The sequence below is a fragment of the Giraffa tippelskirchi genome, chromosome 9, assembly GCF_054371585.1.
Source record: "Giraffa tippelskirchi isolate mGirTip1 chromosome 9, T2T-mGirTip1v1.2.pri, whole genome shotgun sequence".
Classification (NCBI taxonomy): Eukaryota; Metazoa; Chordata; class Mammalia; order Artiodactyla; family Giraffidae; genus Giraffa; species Giraffa tippelskirchi.
The window spans coordinates 157,673,551-157,698,846 of NC_137283.1; the positions used below are offsets into that span (position 1 = coordinate 157,673,551).

Here is a 25,296-nt window from a genome sequence, read left to right on the forward strand (position 1 = left end):
ATCAAGAAGCAACAATTAGAACCAAACTTCAAACAAATAACTGGTTCAGAATTGGGAAAGGAGTACGACAAGGCTGTGTATCGTCACCCTTAATTCTATGCAGAGTACATCTTCCGAAATGCTGGGCTGGATGAATCTCAAGCTGGAATCAAGATTGCCAGAAGTATCAGCAGCCTCAGATATGCAAATGATACCACCCTAATGGCAGAGAGTGAAGAGGAACTAAAGAGCCTCTTGATGAGGGTGAAAGAGAAGAGTGAAAAAGTTGCCTTAAAACTCAACATTCAAAAAACTAAGCTTGGCATCCAGTCTCATCACTTCATGGCAAATAAAAGGGGATTAAGTGGAAGCAGTGACAGATTTTATTTTCTTGGGCTCCAGAATCACTGTGGACAGTGACTGCAGCCATGAAATTACAAGTCACATTCTTCTTGGGAGGAAAACTATGACAAACTTAGCGTATTAAAAAGCAGAGACATCAGTTTGCTGACAAAGATCCATATAGTCAAAGCTATGGTTTTTCCAGTAGTCGTGTATGGGTGTGAGAGTTGGACTATAAAGAAGGCTGAGCACGGCAGAATTGATGCTTTCAAACTGTGGTGCTGGAGAAGACTCTTAAGTGTCTCTTGGACAGCAAGGAGATCAAACCAGTCAATCCTAAAGGAAATAAACCCTGAACATTCATTGAAAAGACTGATGCTGAAGCTGAAGCTCCAGTACTTTGGCCACCTGATGCGAAGAGCTGACTCCTTTGAAAAGACTCTGATGCTGCGAAAGATTGAAGACAAAAGGAGAATAGGGTGGCAGAGAATGAAATTGTAAATAGCATCACTGACTTAATGGACATCAATTTGAGCAAACTCTGGAAGATGAAGGACAGAGGAGCCTGGTGTGCTGCAGTCCTTGAGGTCGCAGAGAGTCAGAAACGACTTACTGACTGAATAATACTTCTGGAAAGCTTGGGATTGCAGTGTTGGGTTACGTAAAGGTTTCTTGGATTGGATACAAAAAACCTGAAACATAAGAGAGGAAACTTGACATTGGACTTCATCAAAATTTTAAACTTTTACTTTTTGAAAGAGATTGTTAAGAAAATGAAAAGGTGAGGTACAGAATGGGAGAAATTACTTGAAGCACATATTCTGATAGAGGATTGTATCTAGAATTTTTATATCACAATAAGATAAAAGACTCATGTATATGTGTGTGAATGTATATATGTGTGTATATTTACATATATATGTATATATTTATAATGAATAGGTAAACATAAATGGATATACAAATATATATGGCAAGGAATGTGAACAGGTAGGTCCCAAAAGACGATGTGCAAATAATCAAGAAGCACATGAAATGATGCTCAGCATATTAGTCATTCGGGAATTAAATTAAAATTAAAAACACAGTGTCCTACCACTACACACCTAGAATAGCTAAAATAAAAAAGACTGGCAACATCAAGTGTTAGTGAGGTGTGGACCTACTCATGTACATTGCTAATGGAAGTGTAAAATGGTTTATCCACTTTGGAAAAGTTTGGTAATTTCTTACGCATTTAAACAAACACTTAGTGTTTGACCCAGCAACTAATTCCATTCCTAGATGTTTACTCAAGAAAAAAATGAAACCATAATGTCTACAAAAAGTCTTGCACATGAATATTCACAGCGGTTTTGTAGTAACCAAATGCTGGAAACAACCCAAATGCCCAACAGTTTGGGGAGAAGAATAAGTTGTGGCACATTTATGCAATGGAATATTGCTCATCTATAAAAAGGAATGAACTACTGGCGCATACAAGAGTTCAGAATACTCTCAAAGTTATTACGCTAAGTAAAACCAATCATAAACAAACGTGAGCATGCTGTGTGCTTCTGCTCATGCAAAATTTCTAGGATAAGCAGCTAGTGACAGAAATTAGATCATTAGTTGCCTCAGACCAAAGGTGAGGGTAAGGAATTGACTGTCAAAGGGAATTTTATCACATATAAATTATAGCTCACTAAAGTTGGCATTTAAAAGAATAGTTAGTACTATCAACAACTACTTGCCAAGAGTTTTGAAAACTTACATGAACTAGACAAATTCCTGAAAACATTTTGTAATAGAATTAACTGAAGAAGAAATAAAAAGCTTGAAAGCTTGACTGGTGCTAACACTATTACATAAACTGAAGCAATGGTTAAAAATCTTCCCGTAGAAAAGTGCAGAGCCAGATGGTTTCACAGGCATGTTCCACCAGCCTTTGAGGCAACAGGTCAGGCTGGTTTATATAAATTCTTCCCAGCCATGGAACAAAAGGGACTACCTTCCAGCTCATACTGAGAGATCAGCATAACTGTAATAAATTCAAACAAAGACATTTTTTAAAAAATCGTGAGTTTGACTCACTCACTCCTGTATATAGATGTAGATGTAGAAATTCCAAACACATAAACAAATCAACTTCAAAGGACAATACTTTACCTCCAGGTTGGGCTTCTGGCAGCTATGCAAGGATGGCATAAAACTGAGAAGTAATAGATTTACTGCAGTAATAGATTAAAAGAGAAAAAACACATGGTCATTTGAATAAATGCAATAAATGCATTTGGTAGAACTCAGCACCCAAGTATAAGTAATGTTTTCTGGTTAGATTATTTCTCATTTTGATTGTGGGAGTGTTGTTAGCAAGACTGAGAAACATATGATCAGAAACTGAGGCCTTTGCTATCTTGATAAGTGACCAAGAGACATTGATGGAGAATCTGTTAGTATAAGGGGGAGGCCATAGATCAAACAGTTTTTAAAAGCAAGGATGCAGTCTACAAGCAATAAATTCTGGAGAGGGTGTGGAGAAAAAGGAACCCTCTTACACTGTTGGTGGGAATGCAAACTAGTACAGCCACTATGGAGAACAGTGTGGGGATTCCTTAAAAACTGGAAATAGAACTGCCATATGACCCAGCAATCCCACTGCTGGGCATACACACCGAGGAAACCAGAATCGGAAGAGACACGTGTACCCCAGTGTTCATCGCAGCACTGTTTATAATAGCCAGGATATGGAAGCAATCTAGATGTCCCATCAGCAGACGAATGGATAAGGAAGCTGTGGTACATATACACAATGGAATATTACCCAGCCATTAAAAAGAATACATTTGAATCAGTTCTATTGAGATGGATGAAACTGGAGCCCATTATGCAGAGTGAAGTAAGCCAGAAAGAAAATCACCAATACAGTATACTAATGCATATATATGGAATTTGAAAGATGGTAATGATAACCCTATGTGCGAGACAGAAAAAGAGACACAGATGCATAGAACAGTCTTATGGACTCTGTGGGAGAAGGGGAGGGTGGGACGATCCGAGAGAATAACATTGAAACATGTATATTATCATATGTGAAACAGAATGCCAGTCCAGGTTCGATGCATGAGACAAGTGCTCAGGGCTGGTGCAATGGGATGACCCAGAGAGATGGGATGGGGAGGGAGGCGGGAGGGGGATTCAGGATGGGGAACACATGTAAACCCATGGCTGATTCATGTCAATGTATGGCAAAAACCACTGCTGCTGCTAAGTCGCTTCAGTCGTGTCCGACTCTGTGCGACCCCATAGACGGCAGCCACCAGGCTCCGCCGTCCCTGGGATTCTCCAGGCAAGAATACTGGAGTAGGTTGCCATTTCCTTCTCCAGTGCATGAAAGGGAAAAGTGAAAGTGAAGTCGCTCAGTCGTGTCTGACTCTTAGCAACCCCATGGACTGCAGCCTACCAGGCTCCTCCATCCATGGGATTTTCTAGGCAAGAGTACTGGAGTGGGGTGCCATTGCCTTCTCTGGGCAAAAACCACTACAATATTGTAATTAGCCTCCAACTAGAAACCTGTATGCAGGTCAGGAAGCAACAGTTAGAACTGGACATGGAACAACAGACTGGTTCCCAATAGGAAAAGGAGTACGTCAAGGCTGTATATTGTCACCCTGCTTATTTAGCTTATATGCAGAGTACATCATGAGAAACGCTGGGCTGGAAGAAACACAAGCTGGAATCAAGATTGCCAGGAGAAATATCAATAACCTCAGATATGCAGATGACACCACCCTTATGGCAGAAAGTGAAGAAGAACTAAAGAGCCTCCTGATGAAAGTGAAAGAGGAGAGTGAAAAAGTTGGCTTAAAGCTCAACATTCAGAAAACTAAGATCATGGCATCTGGTCCCATCACTTCATGGCAAATACATGGGGAAACAGTGGAGACAGTGTCAGACTTTATTTTTCTAGGCTCCAAAATCACTGCTGATGGTGATGGCAGCCATGAAATTAAAAGACGCTTACTCCTTGGAAGGTTATGGCCAACCTAGATAGCATATTTAAAAGCAGAGACATTACTTTGCCAACAAAAGTCCATCTAGTCAAGGCTATGGTTTTTCCAGTGGTCACATGGATGTGAGAGTTGGACAGTGAGGAAAGCTGAGCACCGCAGAATTGATGCTTTTGAACTGTGGTGTTGGAGAAGACTCTTGAGAGTCCCTTGGACTGCCAGGAGATCCAATCAGTCCATCCTAAAGGAGATCAATCCTGGGTGTTCACTGGAAGGACTGATGTTGAAGCCGAAACTCCAATACTTTGGCCACCTCATGCGAAGAGTTGACTCATTGGAAAAGACCCTAATGCTGGGTAGGATTGGGGGCAGGAGGAGAAGGGGACGACAGAGGATGAGATGGTTGGATGGCATCACTGACTTGATGGACATGGGTTTGGGTAGACTCCGGGAGTTGGTGATGGACAGAGAGGCCTGGCGTGCTGCAATTCATGGGGTCGCAAAGAGTCGGACACAACTGAACGACTGAGCTGAACTGAAAGTAAATAAATTAATTAAAAAAAAAAAAGTAAAAGCAAGGATGCTGGGACATAGCCCTGGGACAGTCTTGGCTCTTCCACTGGCCACTCTGTAAGACCAGGGAGAAGTTACATATGTCCTCTGTGGGAGGTATTATCATGGGCTTGATGAATTAACGTGTGTGAAGCCCTTAGCATGCACTGGTGTATGCTTTCCAAACAGTGTCTTTTATATATTACTGTTAAAATACATACAACATAGGATAGTGTCTGTGTAAGGCCGTCTCGATTTTAGCCAAAGGCTCAGGTGATGACTACAAATAGTCTTTGATGAAAGTGCTTTCCTTTTCAGATTACAAGCTGACTCCTTTTGTCTGTGTGTCCCAAAGGTGAGCGATTTCACATGGAGCCATGATGGGACGCAAGCACTTATTTCATATCGAGATGGGTTTGTCCTGGTTGGTTCTGTCAGTGGACAAAGACACTGGTCATCTGAGATCAACTTGGAAAGTCAAATCACCTGTGGCATATGGACGCCTGATGACCAGCAGGTAACACCTCTTGCACGTGATGTGTCATGTTCAAACCGCGTGAACTGAGGGGGAAAGGTATTAAGTATTAATACAGGGAGTGGGTGGGGAGGAGCCAACTCAAAAGGCTCGTTAAGAGTCACAAAGGAAAAGAGCACTGGGCTTGTCCAAGTAACAACTGACACAAAAATTTTGTGTGAACCATAGATTGAGGAAATAATATTCCCCATCAGTATTGTAAATAGAGTTAATAATTTAATTATACAAAATACTCATACAAATTTAAAATCTATAGAAAGAGCCAATTAATAAATGGATAATGGACATAAATTATTCACAAAAGAGGTTCAACTTCTCAGTAATCATGGTGGGAAAGTATGTATTCTGGGGGAAAAAAACAAAATTATACAGTGAAGGTATATTTCACTTATTAACAGAAAAACTGATACAGATGATTTTATTGATCATAAGAATTTAATCAAATAAATATTCTCATTCATTGCTGGTAATAATATGCATTAGATCTTTCAGGAAACAAAAATTTAATACAGTTTTTAAGCAAGTCTTAAAAATTATCATCTGTTCTGATGTACTAATATGCTTTAGGAATTTATCTAAAAGAAAATAAAAGTTGTAGTCATTAAACCATTTATGATAGTAAAAGTTTGGCAGCAGTCTACTAGTATAAAAACGGTTAAGTAAACCGTGGTATAACCACTTAAAGGATCATATTGGAGTTCAGTAAGTTAGAGATTGTGGTTATAAAGATGGTGTATAATCTGAAAGGGCTCTTGTGATATAGTGTTAAGAAAAGAGCCAGGATACGAAATGGTATGTGTGGTGTGGGTACCACATCATTAAACAATCAAAGGAAACTACCCATCTTGTAAAAAGAACTGGAAGGAAATTAATCAAAATGTCACAAGGAGGTGGTTACTTTATGCTGATAAGCCTCTGGGTCATTTTTAAAACCTGATTTCAAATTTTCCTTTAATGTGCCTGTTTTATATTCATGATAAAATAATATATAATAACCTAATAAAATTATATGTTGACTATTTACTTATTTTTTTAAGTAAAACCTTTGTAAACATAAAACTTGTATTTTTCCAAGTACAGCAGAATCCATTAAATGCCAGGACATTTCACACTCAAGATTTCAGTTTAATTTTGGTAAAATTGAACAGTATAATATGAAACCATAAATTTGGGGAGAACTTTTTTTTCTAATGAATTGCTTGCCTGTAGTCACTGTGTATCTCATATTTACAGTCTTTTCAAGTAAAAATGTTCAATATTTTTTCCTCTTCTCAAAATTCTTGTTGTGAGAATTACAAAAAGGTAGTCTCTTCTGATTTTCTGAGTCTCTTCCCTCACCCTCCCCTAGAGGCATCTAATTACGCAGTAGCATATGTGTGTTTCTATGCAAAGCACTTGGGTTTATTTATTACATCAGTTTATTTTTGTAGGCTTCTACTGTCCCTGCTGTCTGCTCAGAGGCTGCGTCCGTGACCCAGTGAGCGACCTCGCACACAGGCGCTTAACCTCTCCCTGCTTCAGTTTCCTCCTCTGTGACGAGGGGTGTGAATTATTTCCTGCCTAATTCCCAGGGCTTTTGTAATGACCAGATGAGGGAACATGTGTGCGGGCACTTCAGAATATGTCAGAGGAAGTCTCGGCTTCACATTCTCCTCTTGCCTAGAGTGATGGAACCGTGAGGCTCCTGTCTTGGTCCCCTGTGAACTGTCCCAACCATATGACCCCAGCAGACTGCACACCTGGAGTGTGACCGGCACAGGGCCCGGAGATGCGGGGGACACGGTGGGTGAGATGCCCGCTTGCCTTTGACGGCCTTGGGCCGCTCCAGGAGGCAGGCCCGCAGGCGTCCTGTGCTGCGTCCAGCGCGGTTGCTGAGGTAGTGGACGGCGTGGTGTCTCGGGCGGGATGGAGTGGCGATGGGCTGCAGCTTCAAAGCCCGGCTGAGGCTGTAGGCTTGGTTCCCTAGGCCAGTCAGCAGGACCTCAGGGCAGCTTTGCAGGTGGTTGGGCTCCTGGCCCACGCCTCAGTCTAGATGACTGTTTTTGTGGGTCTGTATTTAGAGCTAATGGATGAAGTTTCATTTGAGCAAAGTGCTCCATTGCCTTTAAAAAATATTGCCGACCTTGGAGGAATTCAACACAGAGAAGAGATGAATGGACACTCTGTGGGTCATGTTTGAACTAAAACATTCCTCCCTCTGTCTCTGTCATTCTTTCATATCTCTTGCTTGGCTTCAAAATTATTCATGGAAAAAGAGTATGAAGACAGTGTAGTGTTTGTAATGTAGTTAATAACCTTCTGTCTTTGATGTAAACAGCCTCCAGGATGCCCCCTCCCCTGCCACATCTTTCTTTTTTAATTTTATGTTTTTGTCGCAGTATAATTGCTACGCAATGTTGTGTTGGTTTCTGCTGTACAACAGCGTGAATCAACCACGAGTATACATATATCCCCTCCCTGTTGAGCGTCCCTCCCACCCCTCTGTGTCATCACAGAGCACCAGGCTGAGCCCCCTGTGCTGTGCACCAGCTTCCCACTAGCTATCTGTCTTATACACGGTCGTGTATGTATGTCATTGTTACTCTCTCATCTTGAGACAGTTCTGATTGTGATGGGATTCTAGGCTGCTTCCTGTTAACTTTTTAAAATATAAGCAGTACTGTTTTACAAACAGTGATTTTGAAATCTAGCTATTTTCCTATTTGTCATGTATATATATTTTTTTTCAGTTTTTTTGGGGGTGATCTGGGTGGATGGACACTGTGGCTCTTCAGACATAAACATTTATAGATAAGCAGCCAACTCACATTGAGCCTTGTCTGAGTTCACCGTCAGAGCCTTTCAGCTAGCTCTGAAGAACTTGAGGTGTGTCTCCATTAAGAAAGGTAGGTGTGCTGGCAGGTGATCCAGTTTGTGTCTCGAGGCGAATGCTGCTCTCCTCAGAGGACACCGAGGATCTGTGCCAACAAGAGCAGGATGGAGGAAAGAGCCTCAGACTTGGAGCTGACAAATTTAGGTTAAATGAAGAAAGAATTTTGTGGTCAAAATTCTGAGCAGAAAAGCACCGGAAGAAAACTCTCCCTAGTTTCCGCCCTTCCTGGGAGAACTCTTAAGAAAGCGGCTCGCAGAACCAGTCCTCTGGGGCGGGGACCAGGGTTCTGCAGAGGACTTCTCAGGCTGGTGGCCTTGTCCCGTTCTTGTCCCAGTTGCCCCTTCTCTGTCACAGCTCCCTCGAGAGGCATGTGATGGTCTGGGTCCGCCAACCGTGTTTGGCTTCTTTTAAGGGACCTCAGGTGTCAAAGCCATGTGCTGGTGAGGTGAGTTAGCAACACGTATTTCCACAGTCAGTGCAGCCCCTGATCAAACAGGGCTTGTTCAGTCCCGGCATTTGTGGTTGCCCTCCTAGTCCTGGCCTGCTGGCCTATCCTGCTTTTATCCTGCCCCCGATTTCTTCTCAGGCTGCCCGCCCCCAGGCACTGGTGTCTTGGGACGTCTTCTCCCGGGGCTCCTCTCTCGCCTGGAGGCCATCTCCCAGCAGCCGCCCTGGGCTCCCGCTCTCCTCTGCTCTTGCTGGGCTTCCAGCCTCGGCCTTCCCCCCCTTTTCTCCTGTCCTCGGGGTGATTTCTTCTGCTGCCTCATGTGCATCTCCAGGTCCCCAGCTCTGTGCTGTGCTCTCGTCTCCCTCTCGTCCTTCGCACCGAGCCCAGGCGGCCCACAGACCAGCCCCCTGCCGCCGGAATCCCACGTGGTCCGTGCTCCCCGTCAGTCTCCACGCCCACCCTGCACCTCTGTTGCTGACCATCTCCACACCAGTGGGACTTGTGCTCAACTTTTGTTCTTCCTTTGTCTGCACCCTCTGCTTAGTCACTTAGCCCTATTGAGTCCACCTCCTGAATACTTTATTGCCAGGAATTATTTACTTGTATTGAAAAGTTACAGGTGATTACCCTCAGGCTGATGTCAAGGAAGATAGTTAAGGCTCCACGTACCTAAATTCTGGAGTGGGGCTGGTGGATTTGTGGCTCTTCAGTTCTTTGAAGTTACTAGAAGGTTCCCGTTGGCCACAGTAGTGGCTTTGCACACTGTGTGTGTTCCTCACGGAGTTGGGTGTGGCTGCCGTCCTGGGGCAGGGAATGGCGTGGGGCTCAGGGAGGAGGAGGCAGAGAACAGCCAGCGGAGCCCGGGGCAGCCCCACTCCCATTAGTTTAGACGTGGTGTCAGGGTGTGACCCTGGTCCCTCTCTGCACACTCGGGTTCCTCTCTAGCTTCCTTTCCTGTTTGTTTTTAGTAACTTTTATTAAGGAGCTGTAGTTTTTAAAAGTCAAATAGTACTACTAGGTTTACAATGAATATTTTTTAAAAACACAAAACACAAGCTACCTTTGAGTTCCTGGTGCCGTCCCTCCTGCTCCCAGGTTCCTGCTCCCTGTGGCCACTGCTTTTGCTTGTTTTTCCCTTCAGATTTCTGAATGATGGGCTTATTTGCCAGATCTTGATGTTTTTCAGACTCGGGTGTTCACTGACTTCCTACCTGGGAGATGGAGACGCGGCTCTCTCTCCCTGTTGCATGGCCGCCCACGCCCTCACCCCCATCCCACCCACCCAGTGGGCTCAGTCTTCCCGCCGAGAGCTCACAGGACTCACTCACAGAACCAGGGTAGCATTGCCATCCTCATGCAGTCGTTTGCTTTTTCCAGAACTAGTAAAGTTGCCTGACTTATTTGCTTGGTTGTCAGTGTACCAATCACGAATTAACGCTTCTGCTCTCCAAACACTTGAAAAGCTCCTTGGAAGTGTTTCACTACCCCAAGCGATGCATCCAACTCACTTGTTTCCTGGGCCCTCAGCCTGAACCGGTTGCTCTCCGCCTGTGGCACACCTGGAGCCTGAGCCCGTTCCCTCATCTCCCCCTGTTTATCCGGGACCAGCATCTGTATTTCTGTGGTTTGTCCCGTCATTTTGGTGGAACATGTCTTCAGAGTGTTGTGAATTTCAGGATGTGCTTTGTCTCTCTCACTTGTTTGGCTGGAACATGGTGGTCACTTTCCAACTCATCCTTTGCCTCCAAGGACTAGTCATAGCTTTGTGATATATTCTTTTCGCTTTCAGGAAATCTTATTATTCAGATGTCATTTTAGATTGATGACTTGATTTTAATTCTCTTCTCTCCCAGTTTCCTTTCTTTTCCTAATGTAATTTTCTAGGTGATGTGCTGAGCTATATCCTCCAAGTTTTCTTTGACTTCGAAAAAAATTAATGCTATCACATTTTCAACTTCTTGGAACTCTATTTTTTTTTTTGATTAGATTATGATCTGTTCTTTTTAGTAAATATATATATATATATCATTTAATTCATATTTCATGGAGGACTAAACAGTGTGAGGATGTTGAGTTTTTGAAGTATTCTTCTGTATTCTTCATTGTCTTTCTTTTCCAGGTTCTTTCTGGTTTGGTTTTGGCTTCTCTTTTTCATATTAGATGCTTTCTTCAAATGTGTGGTGATCCTTGGTTGTCTGCTCATATTTGTGACATGGATACTAAAAAGTAAAGCCTGCGGCATGGGGTAGTGAGTGGACCTGTCCCTCTGCTTGGAAGACCCATCTGGACTTCAGAGTCTTGTACTGTCTTCTCTGTCATGGCAGTGTTGGAGGTTGGCTGCCTGTGGGCCTTACCTGGTGGCTGAACTGGGCTCACTTTTATCCTTGAGTTGCTGGGTTTTTCACCGTAGACCCCTGAGCTGTGTGTGGGCCTTCTGTTCAGCTCTTTTTGAGAGGAAGATGCACACCCCTCTGCCTGGGAGGGGAGGAGATGCGATGGGCTAGCTGTTCCTTTTCAGGATGTCAGCCAGTCCACTTTGGGAAGGCGAGGTGGAATCCACTTTCTCTTGTGTTTCCCTCTGTAGGTTTGGTCTTCAGCTGGCTCTGGTCTGTTCTGTCACTTACCATGTGCCCGTCTGCTGTCGGCTCTCGTAAGCATTGACGTCTCTGTCTGCTGACTTACTCTCTGTAGTTCTCTGTGAGAGTTTTATACTCATTACACACAACTGAGTGGGTTTTGGGGAAGGTGTCAGTCCATCCTGCAAGCCCTCATGCATTTCCAGGCTTCTCTCTGCCCGGCTCCCTCCTTCACACTCGCCCTAGTGGACTAGTTTCCTGAGCTCACATTGCTTTTCTACCTTTGCACAGGCTCTTCCTTCTGCCCTTGGCCCTTGTCTGTCCAGTCAGCTCCCCCGGCCTGGGCACCAGGGGATGATCTGGCCCTGACCTCGTCTGAGGACTCTCTGTGTCTCCTCCCATCCTCGGGTACCACACAGACGTGAGAAGAATTCTTGGTTTACCCCACAGAGCCTGCCCTGGGGAGACCCAGCATTCATTTTTCATCATAACTCTTGTACACAAAGTCTAATTTTTTGCTTTTTTCAAATCTATTGACACTTGTGTGGAATCTTTCATTAGTTAAGACTGGTTGATTCTTTTTTTTAGGTTCTGTGGTTATCCCTTCTTTAGAAAGCAGTTTGAATGAGGATCCTAATAACTGAATTCTTCCTCTTTCTCAAATCCAAAAACAGTTCCCAAATGTGATCATTGTTGGTTTAATCCTGATCCATGATATAGAAAATTCAACTCAGTGACAGGTATCAGCTGCTAGGATACTCTACCAAGAAAATCCATGTGGTTCCTTTGGGAAAGCTCTTTGCAAGACTGTGTGTGTTTGTGTGCTCAGTCGCATCTGACTCTGAGACCCCGTGGACTGCAGCCCACCGGGCTCCTCTGTCCGTGGAATTTCCCAGGCGAGAATACTAGAGTGGGTTGCCATTTCCTTCTCCAGGGGATCTTCCCAACCCAGGGATCGAACCCACATCTCTTGTGTCTCCTGCATTGGCAGGAGGATTCTTTACCACTGCACCCCAGAGCCATGGTGTCAGGATTTTCAGAAGATTCAATGTTCCCATTGCCTAGCATGTGTCCCTGTGGTGCTGCCTGAGGGCAGTGGGATAGGATTGATGGCATCTTCACAGACCACCTGCCCTCAGATTCTTTACCTCTTTTCTTCCTGTGTCATAGCTGGCCCCTCTATTTCCAGCTCTTTGACCTCTTCTTTACAGTAATGAGAACTCCTTTAATCCTGTGCCAACAAACTTTTCAGAGTTTATCTGAAATTCTCCTCTTTCCCCGGTGTGCCTAAGACACCTATTCATTTTTTTAACTGTTACACTGGAGTTTTAAGTGAATGATGCACCACAGTTACTTTATTACAGACCTTAGTATCCATGGTACGGGAGGTGCAGGCCTCACTAGGATACTCAGCGTATGGTGCATAGTTGTTATTAATAGTTACTTTTCTTGTGTGAAGGAGTGAAGTCAGGAACAACAGTTCACCATCTTGGTGACATCCCTCCCAGTAAAAACTCATGATGAACATCCTAGAATTACATTTTAGGAAGTCTGTAGCCGCAGGAGGGAAACTCTAAGGCTCATTGCCTTCAATGAGGACACAAGTCAGCATTTTTTGAAAATCATGAAGGCAAGTACTTGCTTTTCATAAAATTCAGAAGTACTGATAATTACTTTGTAGAGTCTATCCAGGCGATGACAGATACAAACTATGATTAAATTATTCAGCCGAGGTTATCCAGTGATGGTTGTGAACTTAGAAAACTGGAGAACAATCCTTTACAATAGAATGGAGAGAAGTAGAGTTATGGAAACAAATTTTCTGCTCCAAAGGATTTACAGACACAATCTTACAAGTGGAACCTATTCAGTAGACATGTATTATGCTTGACCTTTAATTATGAAAAATAACCACTAGTTTCTCCTTTGGAATGTTCTATTAGGAAGAAAACATTTATCACATAACTGGAATATTAAAGTGTTTGCTACTGATGTTAATAGTCCTAATACAGGAATACTTCACTTTATATACTAGATTTTAAAATGTAGGTGAACTGAGTTTTATAATCATACTTTAAATTTCCATGTAAGAGAATCTTTTCCTATTTAAAAGAATATTCTGTAGAAATTGCCCTTGTTTAGAAGTTAGTTTGGTGTGAAATGAGAATTCTTCACCTAATACATATTTCACTTTAGATTTCCATGAGTAATGTTTGTTTATATACTAAAACTTTTTTAAAGGAGGTCGTAAATATTTTAACAGATCTAGTATTTTCTTAGACCCTTCAAGCCATGATTTCAAATAAACTTGAGGGCCTTGTGGTGGGTTTGGTATATCCTAAACAGCCCCAAGAGAAGACTTAGCATTTTTTAGGTCTTAGCACGTGTAGGTATGAGTGGGCTGAAATCTTTGCCTCTGGCCTCCATCCTAAAGTTTTGTTGTTTTTAATCTAGGAAGAGAGAAGATTCCTTCTTTTTGCTTCTGAATGCAAATTGTAGATAGATCCCACTTCCTCTTAGCAGCTGAAAGTAACTTCTTCACAAAATGTGGTCCCTCCTGATCCCTGCTGATGTGATCTGTGAGCCACCAGAGTTTTTACAACAACTTTAAATGGAGACAGTACCATGATGTGGACAACAACATGAAAAATCACTAAAAGTACCCTTTGTGCCTCTGTGACATCTATGAAATGAAAGCTGTTTTTCTGTACATAATTTGTAAGAAATATTGATATGACCTTTATTGCTCATTTGGAGTAGAGTCAGGACTTGAATGATACAGCAGGATTATTCAAGGGGGTATTTCAGTGCAGGATTAGTTTATTTAACTCTAATAATTTTAAAAACAAAATATTTAAATCATCAGTATACAACATCTTTTCAGAGATATTAATTGATGAAAAAGGAACTATTATGATACTAATATGTGCTTAAAGCTTCAATGCATTAGTCAGTGGAAAAGAATAACTATTCATTTAATTTTGAAATGTAAGGTTATGAAGTATCAGCATACAAGTCAAGTAGATTTGCTAACTCCTTCAAAATATTCCAAGTAATAAATGATTCTGTAGGGTTTTTTAATTCTATAATTTTTAAAACTGACTATAAAAAATTCAGTAACACATCAAAAATAAGAATAAAGAACATATATTTATCACATTTGCTATTTTATCCCTTTACTCTTTTTTTTCTGTGCTGTATTTAAGGCAGATCCCAGATCACATGTCCTTTCACCCATACTTACTTCAAAATAAATCTCTTGAAAATATGGGATTTCCTTCCATAACCACAGTACTATTATCTGCCACACCACCTCCTTACTTTGAAGAAGGTTCTTGTCAGATTAAAGTAAATGATTTGTCTGGGGCCTGGATTGACCATAGCTTTAAAGGAGGACATCTGTTGTGTCCAGGAGATGGGTGTTTACTCTCAAGTGTCTCTGTGTCTTGCACTGTAAGATCAAAAATGGTTTATAAAGGAAACTTCAAAAAGCAACATAAATCTTTACATTCTCAGCTAAAAATATGATGTTGCCACCATAGTTTTATAAATGAAAAGTAATTTACTGATATCTGACATATAGGAAATGACTGTCTCATAGGTGAGACCCACTCATTAATAGGGGAAAAGCCAAACTTAATAAAACCAAAGTAAAAGGAACCACAGTTTGGTATTTGCAAGGAGTTTCTTGTTCACTGTAAGAAGACATTTCCTTCTGCCGGCTGTGTGAGTGCAGGTTTGGGGATGAGCCTGCGCCTAGTGCCGGCAGTAGTGATCATGGGACGCTGCAGGCCTCAGATTTCCTGTGAAGACCTGGAAGCCATTGTGCTAACTCAGTGAGAGAAGCATGTGGAAATCTCTCACGCAAGCACTTGTACTTAAATTATTTATTGCTATTACTATTTTTAATCTGCAGACTCACTAGAGTAATTACTCAGTGAACCAGTCTTATTCTGGAGAAGAGACCCTCAATGGAGAGTGAACTATAAGCAGGTTAAAAGCCCTGGGGAGTAGAGATCCTGCCTACTTGTGGAAACATAGCTTTGATGTTAGATTTAATCTGACCAGTGGAAAAAGTGATTCTCCTCCCTCCCTTCCATTCAATTTTCCCATGACTTTTTAGTGGTGCATGTACTAAAAAAGTACTGTAAAAGGGAAGCTCGTCTTTATTTTAAGCCTTGAACTGAACATATATAGAAATGATTTTTGCCAAAAACATGCAAGGGGGATGTAAGTAATAATTAAGGAAAATAATGGAAACATACTCAGGAAAGGAAATCAGGAGATGGCCTCCACCCTTTATGGTTATTTTTATACTACTGTTAATACTGTTTAAAGTTTTTTGGATTTTGCTTGTGTGTGTGTGTGTTCTGGATAGCCTATTGAGCACTTCATAGGAGAAAATAATATTTTTTTTTAGCAAAAATAGGCCAGACTACTGTGTACTATTCTGTGCTGTTTTGGTTGAGTGACACTGGCAACTAAGTTGCTCTTTGTTATCTCTGGACTCAGATCATTGAAGAATTACTATATAGAACACTTGGTATAGGTGAATTTAAAATATACTAAATAAAAACTTTCTTTAAATTTTTAAAGTTAAGAATGAAAGATGGGAGGCAGTTATTTGTGTACGCTGGCTGTTATTAAATACACCGTCTAAAGATTATGTTCAACAAGAGTGATGTTAGCAGAATGGCAGAATAACAAGCTCTGGAACCTCCTTTCTTCAACATACATACCAAATCAATAATACACTGACCAATTCCCTTTGTGAGAAATTCAGAAGCTGGTTGAGAGGCTTCTGTACCCCTAGTGTGTTATGAAACTGGCCACATCAGAGCTGATAGAAAAACTTAATTTGCCATAAGCACTGCCTCCGGCAAAGTGCCATATAATTGGGAGAAAAACCTCAGCTTCAAGCTCTCCGTGAGAAGAGAAGGAAAGAACTGGATCATATGTCCAACGTTCTGATTTTTTTCTGAGTGTGGCCTAAGCCTCTGGCTTCTATCTCACCTGTCTCAAAGGGCTGATGGAACACTAGGGGCCACTGAGGAAAAAGATGACAGTTTGAACTAGAATACTCAACACAGCCCCTTCTCCTGGCCCAATACAGAGTGAACTGGTGAGGAAACCCCAGATTTCAGCTACTACATTAAAAGCAGGGGGTAGGGAAGAGTTGGACCATGTATCCAGTGTTCAGATTTCCTTAGGGCTGCCCAGGGGACTGGCTTTTGAATTAGAGCACTGACAGGACCCAGCATGCTCCATACATCTTGGGGTCACTAAGGGCAAAGATGGTGGTTTGGACCAGTATGATGGTTTGAGCGACTTCCAGAATCACAGAACAGGCTGAGTAGTGAGGTTCTTCTGTTTTATAAGCTGAGTTGGTGAAAATTGGGAGAGGTGGTAATTTTGTCTGGTGCACAGATGCCAACATAGAGTCAAGAAAAATTAAGAAACAGGGAAATAAGTCCCAAACAAAGGTACAAGATAAATCTCCAGAAACTGACCCCAGTGAAGTGGAGATATAGAATTTACCTGACAGAGAATTCAAAATAGCAGTCATAAAGATGCTCAGTGAGTTAGAGAGAAAATACATAAACCAAGAGAGATTTTCAAATGTTTTTAAGTGTTTTTTCAATTAGAAATTAAGTAGCCGATGTATATGATAACTGAAATGAAAAAATACACTGGGTGGTTTCAGCAGCAGATTAGATGAAGCAGTGGAAATAATAAGCAAACTTGAAGATGGAGCATTGGAAATTATTTAGTCAGAGGAGAAAAAAAAAAGTGAAAGCATGAAGAAAACTTGAGAGACTTGTGGGATACCATTACATGGACAAATATGTGTGTTATGGGAGTCTCAGAAGAAAAGAGAGAGAAAGAGGCAGACTGTTTACCCAAAGAAATAATTGCTGAAAACTCCCCAAATCTGGGGAATAGACATACAGATTCAGTGATCCTCATGGATTCCAAATAAGATGAACTCAGAGAAGTACTGACACACATCATAATCAGGTCGTCAAAAGTCCAAAAACAAAGCAAATTTTAAAATCGGCAAGAAAAAAGCAACTTGTCTCGTATAAGGAGAACTCCATAAAGCTATTAGTGAACTTTTCAGTAGGAACCTTGCAGTCCAGAAGCGGATGTGACTACATATTCAAAATGCTAAATGAAAAAAACTGTCAGTCAAGAATACCATACCTTGCAAAACTGTACTTCAAAAGTGATGGAGAGATAAAGGCTTTCCCAGACACATAGAAGCTAAAGTAGTTCATCACCACTAGACCTGCCTTACAACAAATGCTAAAGGGATTTCTTTAAGTTGAAATGAAAGGATGGCAAACAACAATATGAAAGTATAAAACTGGCTAATAAATGTATAGACAAATGCATACTTTTGTTACTGTAATGGTGATTGATATATCACTTTTAGTTATAATAAAACTTAAAAGATAACTCTTAAAGATGACTGTGTCAATGAATACACAGTGTAAAAATATACAAGTCGTGATATCAGTAACATAAAATGCAGTGGAATGAAATAATTAAGAATTTTTTATGCAACTATAGTTAAGTTGTTATGAGTTTAAAATAGACTGACATTAGCTATAATTTCTTTCATGTAAGCTCCATGTGACCAGAGAAAATACTTCTAGATGATATGCAAAAGAAAAAGAGATCCAAGCACATGAATATAAAAAAATTCAATGAAACACAAAGGAAGACAGCAAGAGAGGAAGAGGGACAAACGAACTAAAAGACTGACAGAAAACAGTTAACAAGATAGCAATAATAAGTCCTTCCCTATTAATAATGACTTTAAATATAAAGGAATTAAACTCCCTAATAAAAAGACACAAAACAGCCTGTCTGCTGAAAAAAACAAAAACAAGATCCAACTATATGCTTCCTGTAAGAGACTCACTTCAGATTGGAGATCATATATAGGCTGTAAGTGAAGAGATGGAAAAAGATATTCCATGCAAATTATGACCAAAAGAGAACAAGGATGACTATAATTATATCACACGGAATAGATGTTAAGGACTGTCACAAGAGATAAGGAAAAACATAAAGGCAAAAAGGTCAACTTATCAGTAAGAAGTAACAATTGTAAATATATGTGCATACAACAATAGAGCCCCTAAATATATAGAACACTCAATTATTATATAAAGCAAACACTGACACAACCCAAAGGAGAAATATTGGAAGTATTAAGATTGGTAAAAAGATAATTGTGATTTTGGACCATGAATTTAAAATCATCATAACTAAGCTGAAACACATGTGTATTAATCAAAATAGGAACCATTACAATCAACACATTTTTACCAATAAGAAATAAGTTTTTTTATTACTGTAGCATAAAAATCTGTGTTTCAGCAACCTAGATGTCCATCAGCAGACAAATGGATAAGGCAGTTGTGGTACATATACACAATGAAATATTACTCGGCTATAAGGAGTACAGAATGAAGCGGGGCAAAGGCTAATAGAGTTTTGCCACGAGAACGCACTGGTAATAGCAAACACCCTATTCCAACAACACAAGAGAAGACTCTACACGTGGACATCACCAGATGGTCAACACCGAAATCAGATTGATTATATTCTTTGCAGCCAAAGATGGAGAAGCTCTATACAGTCAGCAAAAACAAGACCAGGAGCAGACTGTGGCTCAGATCATGAACTGCTTATTGCCAAATTCAGACTTAAATTGAAGAAAGTAGGGAAAACCACTAGACCATTCAGGTATGACCTAGATCAAATCCCTTATGAGTATACAGTAGAAGTGACAAATAGATTTAAGGGACTAGACCTGATAGACAGAGTGCCTGACGAACTATGGACAGAGGTTCGTGACATTGTACAGGAGACAGGGATCAAGAAAATCCCCATGGAAAAGAAATGCAAAAAAGCAAAATGGCTGTCTGAGGAGGCCTTACAGATAGCTGGGAAGAGAAGAGAAGCAAAAAGCAAAGGAGAAAAGGAAAGATATTCCCATCTCAATGCAGAGTTCCAAAGAATAGCAAGGAGAGATAAGAAAGCCTTCCTCAGCAATCAGTGCAAAGAAATAGAGGAAAACAACAGATTGGGAAAGACTAGAGATCTCTTCAAGAAAATTAGAGATACCAAAGGAACATTTCATGCAAAGATAGGCTCGATAAAGGACAGAAATGGTATGGACCTAACAGAAGCAGAAGATATTAAGAAGAGATGGCAAGAATACACAGAAGAACTGTACAAAAAAGATCTTTATGACCCAGATAATCACGATGGCGTGATCACTCACCTAGAGCCAGACATCCTGGAATGTGAAGTCAAGTGGGCCTTGGAAAGCATCACTACGAACAAAGCTAGTGGAGGTGATGGAATTCCAGTTGAGCTATTTCAAATCCTGAAAGATGCTGCTGTGAAAGTGCTGCACTCGCTATGCCAGCAAATTTGGAAAACTCAGCAGTGGCCACAGGACTGGAAAAGGTCAGTTTTCGTTCCAATCCCAAAGAAAGGCAATGCCAAAGAATGCTCAAACTACCACACAGTTGCACTCATCTCACACGCTAGTAAAGTAATGCTCAAAATTCTCCAAGCCAGGCTTCAGCAATATGTGAACCGTGAACTTCCAGATGTTCAAGCTGGTTTTAGAAAAGGCAGAGGAACCAGAGATCAAATTGCCAATATCCGCTGGATCATCGAAAAAGCAAGAGAGTTCCAGAAAAACATCTATTTCTGCTTTATTGACTATGCCAAAGCCTTTGACTATGTGGATCACAATCAACTGTGGAAAATTCTGAAAGAGATGGGAATACCAGACCATCTGACCTGTCTCTTGAGAAACCTGTATACAGGTCAGGAAGCAACAGTTAGAACTGGACATGGAACAACAGACTGGTTCCAAATAGGAAAAGGAGTACGTCAAGGCTGTATATTGTCACCCTGCTTATTTAACTTATATGCGGAGTACATCATGAGAAATGCTGGGCTGGAAGAAACACAAGCTGGAATCAAGATTGCTGGGAGAAATATCAATAACCTCAGATATGCGGATGACACCACCCTTATGGCAGAGAGTGAAGAAGAACTAAAGAGCCTCTTGATGAAGGTGAAGGAGGAGAGTGAAAAAGTTGGCTTAAAGCTCAACATTCAGAAAACTAAGATCATGGCATCTGGTCCCATCACTCCATGGGAAATAGATGGGGAAACAGTGGAAACAGTGTCAGACTTTATTTTTTTGGGCTCCAGAATCACTGCTGATGGTGACTGCAGCCATGAAATTAAAAGACACTTACTCCTTGGAAGGAAGGTTATGGCCAACCTAGATAGCATATTTAAAAGCAGAGACATTACTTTGCCAACAAAAGTCCATCTAGTCAAGGCTATGGTTTTTCCAGTGGTCACGTATGGATGTGAGAGTTGGACGGTGAAGAAAGCTGAGCGCCGCAGAATTGATGCTTTTGAGCTGTGGTGTTGGAGAAGACTCTTGAGAGTCCCTTGGACTGCAAGGAGATCCAATCAATCCATCCTAAAAGAGATCAATCCTGGGTGTTCATTGGAAGGACTGATGTTGAAGCTGAAACTCCCAACACTTTGGCCACCTCATGCGAAGGAAAAGACCCTAATGTTGGGTAGGATTGGGGGCGGGAGGAGAAGGGGACGACAGAGGATGAGATGGTTGGATGGCATCACTGACTCGATGGACATGGGTTTGGGTAGACTCCAGGAGTTGGTGATGGACAGAGAGGCCTGGCGTGCTGCAATTCATGGGGTCGCAAAGAGTCGGACACGACTGAGCGACTGAACTGATAAAAAAGAACGCATTTGAGTCAGTTCTAATGAGATGGGTGAAACTGGAGCCTATTATACAGAGTGAAGTAAGTCAGAAAGAAAAACACCAATACAGTATATTAATGCATATATATGGAATTTAGAAAGATGGTAATGTCAACCCTATATGCAAGACCGCAAAAGAGACACAGATATAAAGAACAGACTTTTGGACTCTGTGGGAGAAGGCAAGGGTGGGATGATTTGAGAGAATAGCATTGAAACATGTATATTACCATATGTAAAATAGTTGACCAGTGCAAGTTCAACGCATAAAGCAAGACACTCAAAGCCGGTGCTCTGGGACAACCTAGGGGGATGGGGTGGGGAGGGAGGTGGGAGGGGGGTTCAGGATGGGGGGACATATGTGCACCCATGGCTGATTCATGTCGATGTATGGCAAAAACCACCACAATATTGTAAAGTAATTAGCCTCCAATTAAAATAAATTACTTAATTAAAAAAAAAATCTGTGCTTCAGGATTCAGCAAACTCTTGGAAAGCATTTTCTGCCTTCTGCTGGTTGTGAAAGTATTTTCCCTGAAAAAGGTTGTCAAGATGCTTAAAGAAGTGGTAGTAGGTTGGTGAGAGATCAGGTGAATAGGGTGAATGAGGCAAAACTTCATAGCCCAATTCATTCAACTTTTGAAGCGTTACTTGTGCAACATATGGTTGGGTGTTGCCATGGAGAATTGGTCTCATTCTGTTGACCAGTGCCGGCTACAGGCCTTGCAGTTTTTGGTGCATCTTATCCATTTGCTGAGCATACTTCTCAGATGTAATGGTTTCACCAGGATTGAGAAAGCTGCAGTGGATCAGACCAGCAGCAGACCACCAAACAATGATCATGACCTTTTTTTGGTGCAGATTGGCTTTAGAAAGAGCTTTTGAGCTTCTCAGCTAGCCCCTGAGCTGGTCATCACCGGTTGTCGTGTAAAATGACACTTTTCACCACATGTCACAATCCAGTCGAGAAATGGTTCATTGTTGTTGTGTAAAATAAGACAACACTTCAATGCAACAATATTTTTTAAAATTTTGGGTCACCTCATGAGGCACCCACTTATCAAGCTTATGGACTGTAGCTTGCCAGGCTCCTCTCTCCACGGGATTCTCCAGGCAAGAACACTGAAGTCAGTTGCCATGCCCTTCTCCAAGGTAGTTTCCCTACCCAGGGATCGAACTCGCATCTCTTATGGCTCCTACATTAGCAAGTGGGTTCTTTACAACTAGCACCACCCAGGGACCCCTTCACCTTTCCAGTTTGCTTCAAACGCCTAACGGCTGTAGAATGGTTGACATTGAGTTCTTCAGCAACTTCTTGTGTAGTTGTAAGAGGATCAGCCTCAGTGATTCTCTCAGTTGGTTGTTGTCAACTTCCAATGACCAGCCACTGTTCTCCTCATCTTCCAGGCTCTTGTCTCCTTTGCATAGCTTCTGGAGTCACCACTGCATTGTACGTTCATTAGCAGTTCCTAGGCCAGATGTGTTGCTGATATTGTGAATTGTCTCTGCTGCCTTACTACCCATTTTGAACTTGAATAAGAAAATTGCTCAAATTTTCTTTTTGTCTAACAACATTTCCCTGGTCTAAATAAATATAAAATAAACAGCAAGTAATAACTCATTAGCAAAAAAAAAAAACAACATAAAGTGAAAAATGCACATTAAAATGATGTATAACATAACCACATTTAAGAATGTATTTTAATATCAAACAGCAAAGTTCAACAATGCAAAACCACAGTTACTTTTGCAGCAACCTAAATAGATAGGAATACATTAATGTGGGAGACTTCACTACCACTCTCAATACTGGATAGAACATCCAGATGGAAAATCCATAGAGAAACAGTGCCCTTTGACAACACTGTAAACCAAGTAGACCTAACATTTTTTTTATTTTAAACACTACATCAAGTTTATTTTAATAATAATTATATACATAGTATAATATGTCACATACTGCTTGCATCAGTTCTTTGGTGCTCAGCTTTTTTTATGGTTCCGCTCTCACATCCATACATGAGTACTGGGAAAACCATAGCTTTGATTAGGTGAACCTTTGTCAGCAACATGATGTCTCTGCTTTTTAATATACTGTTGCTGGATCATATGGTAGTTCTATTTTTAACTTTTTAAGGAACCTCTGTCGCTGTTCTCCATAGTGGCTATACCAATTTACATTCTGAACAACAGTATAGGAAGGTGCCCTTGTCTCCACACCTTTCCAGCATTTATTCTTTGTAGATTTTTAAAAATTTTTATTTATTTATTTATGACTGTGCTGAGTCTTCATTGCTGTGCAAGGTTCTTCTCTAGTTGTGGCAAGCGGGCTACTCTCTAGCTGCAATGCGTGGGCTTCTCATTGTGGTGGCTTCTCTTGTTGCAGAGCACAGGCTCTAGGACGTGCAGTCTTCAGGAGTTATGGTACATGGGTGGCATAGTTATGCTCCCAGGCTCTAGAGCACAGGTTCAGTAACTGGGGCACACGGGCTTAGCTGCTCCGCAGCATACGGGGTCTTCCCTGATCAGGGATTGAACACGTCTCCTGCATTGGCAAGCAGATTCTTTATCACTGAGCCACCGGGAGGCCCTGTGTGTAGATTTTTTGATGATGGCCTTTCTGACTGGATGTGAGGTGATACCTCATTGTAGTTTTGATTTGCATTTCTCTAAAAACAATGTTGAATGTCTTTTCATGTGCCTCTTGGCCCTCTGTATGTCTTCCTTGAAGAAACATCTGTTTAGATCCTCTGCCCATTTTTTGATTGGGTTGTTTGGTTTCTTGGATATTGGGCTGCATGCACTGCTTGTAAATTTTGGAGATTAATCCCTTGTCGGTTGCATCATTTTCTCCCATTCTGTAGGTTGTCTTTTCATTTTGTTTGTGGTTTCCTTTGCTATGCAAAAGCTTTTTAATTAGGTCCCGTTTGTTTATTTTTATTTCCGTTACCCTAGGAGATGAATTGAAAAAGTTACTACTGTCATTTATGTCAGTGACTATTCTGCCTATGTTTTCCACTAAAAGCTTTATAGTATTGGGCCACCATCACCCTGATACCAAAGCCAGACAAAGACACTGTAAGGAAAGAAAATTACAGACCAATATCCCTGATGAGCACAGATGCAAAAATCCATAACAAAATACTAGCAAACCAAGTGAAACAGCTCATTAAAAGAATCTCACACAACAATCAAGTGGGATTTATCCCTTGGATGCCAAGATGTTCACCATATAAAAATCAATCACCGTGATACACCCATTAACAAAATACAGGATAAGAACCATATGGTCATCTCAGTAGATGCAGAAAAAGCATTTGACAAGATTCAGCACCCTGCCTCCCTCCTCTTCCCCTCTCCCGTTCTCCCTTCAAGATGCCCAGTCATGTCTGCACAAGTGGAAGTTGAGATCAGCTCCTTGTCATTGCAGTAGTGATTCCTGGGTAAAATCTGATCTTAACTCCTTGACTGGAGTCGACTTCACTGACCTTTGACAGCAGCCACAGGCGCTGTTGCATCTGCCCCCATCACTGCGTACCCTGACCTCGACCGTTGAGTCAGAAGGTTTTCAGGCTCCTCAGACCAGGAAATTATTTCCTCTTAGCCCTTTAGTTAAGGAAGTTTATTAGTAGCCACAGGAAAAAAATGACTATTTCCACATAATGAGAAATGTATTTAGATATTTATTGAAAGATTTGGAGCCTTTTGAAACAGGAAAGGATTTGAGAACTCATCTAATAAAACTTTTTTTAGATGAAGATGAGAACAGTACTCAGGAAGGCAAAGGATCAATTCAAAGTGACATAAGTAGTTAGGAATCAAAATAGAACCAGAGCCCTAGCCAGCCAACTCCCCATTCTGAGTTCTTTGCAAAGGAAAGCATGTTTCACCAGTAGACTTAGACGATCTTCAGCAAACAGGCCCAGCACATTTCATCCAGCTCCAGAGATCTGATAACAGAGCTGTATTCCTGAAACTTTTCTCTCTACTTCATTCCATGTGTATTTAAGTATATTTCAATAGCGTACTCACGTGGTGTATAATCCTAAATGTTCAAAAGGATGCATGATGAAAAGTTCCCTTTCTCCCCCCTACCCTCAGCCACCCACTTCTGTCCCCAGAGGTGATCGGTGTTTCCAGTTACTTGTGTGTCCTTCCAGATGTAT

The 25,296-nt window shown here is 41.3% G+C and overlaps 1 protein-coding gene across 1 annotated transcript in view; it reads left to right on the plus strand.

The window, feature by feature from the left end:
• Positions 1 to 25,296, plus strand: part of TULP4 (TUB like protein 4) — a 196,324-nt gene that overhangs the window by 133,914 nt on the left and 37,114 nt on the right. Inside the window, exon 4 of the mRNA XM_081530138.1 lies at positions 5,218 to 5,379. Coding sequence (XP_081386264.1) covers positions 5,218 to 5,379 — 162 coding nt within the window. The remainder of the gene's footprint in view (positions 1 to 5,217; positions 5,380 to 25,296) is intronic.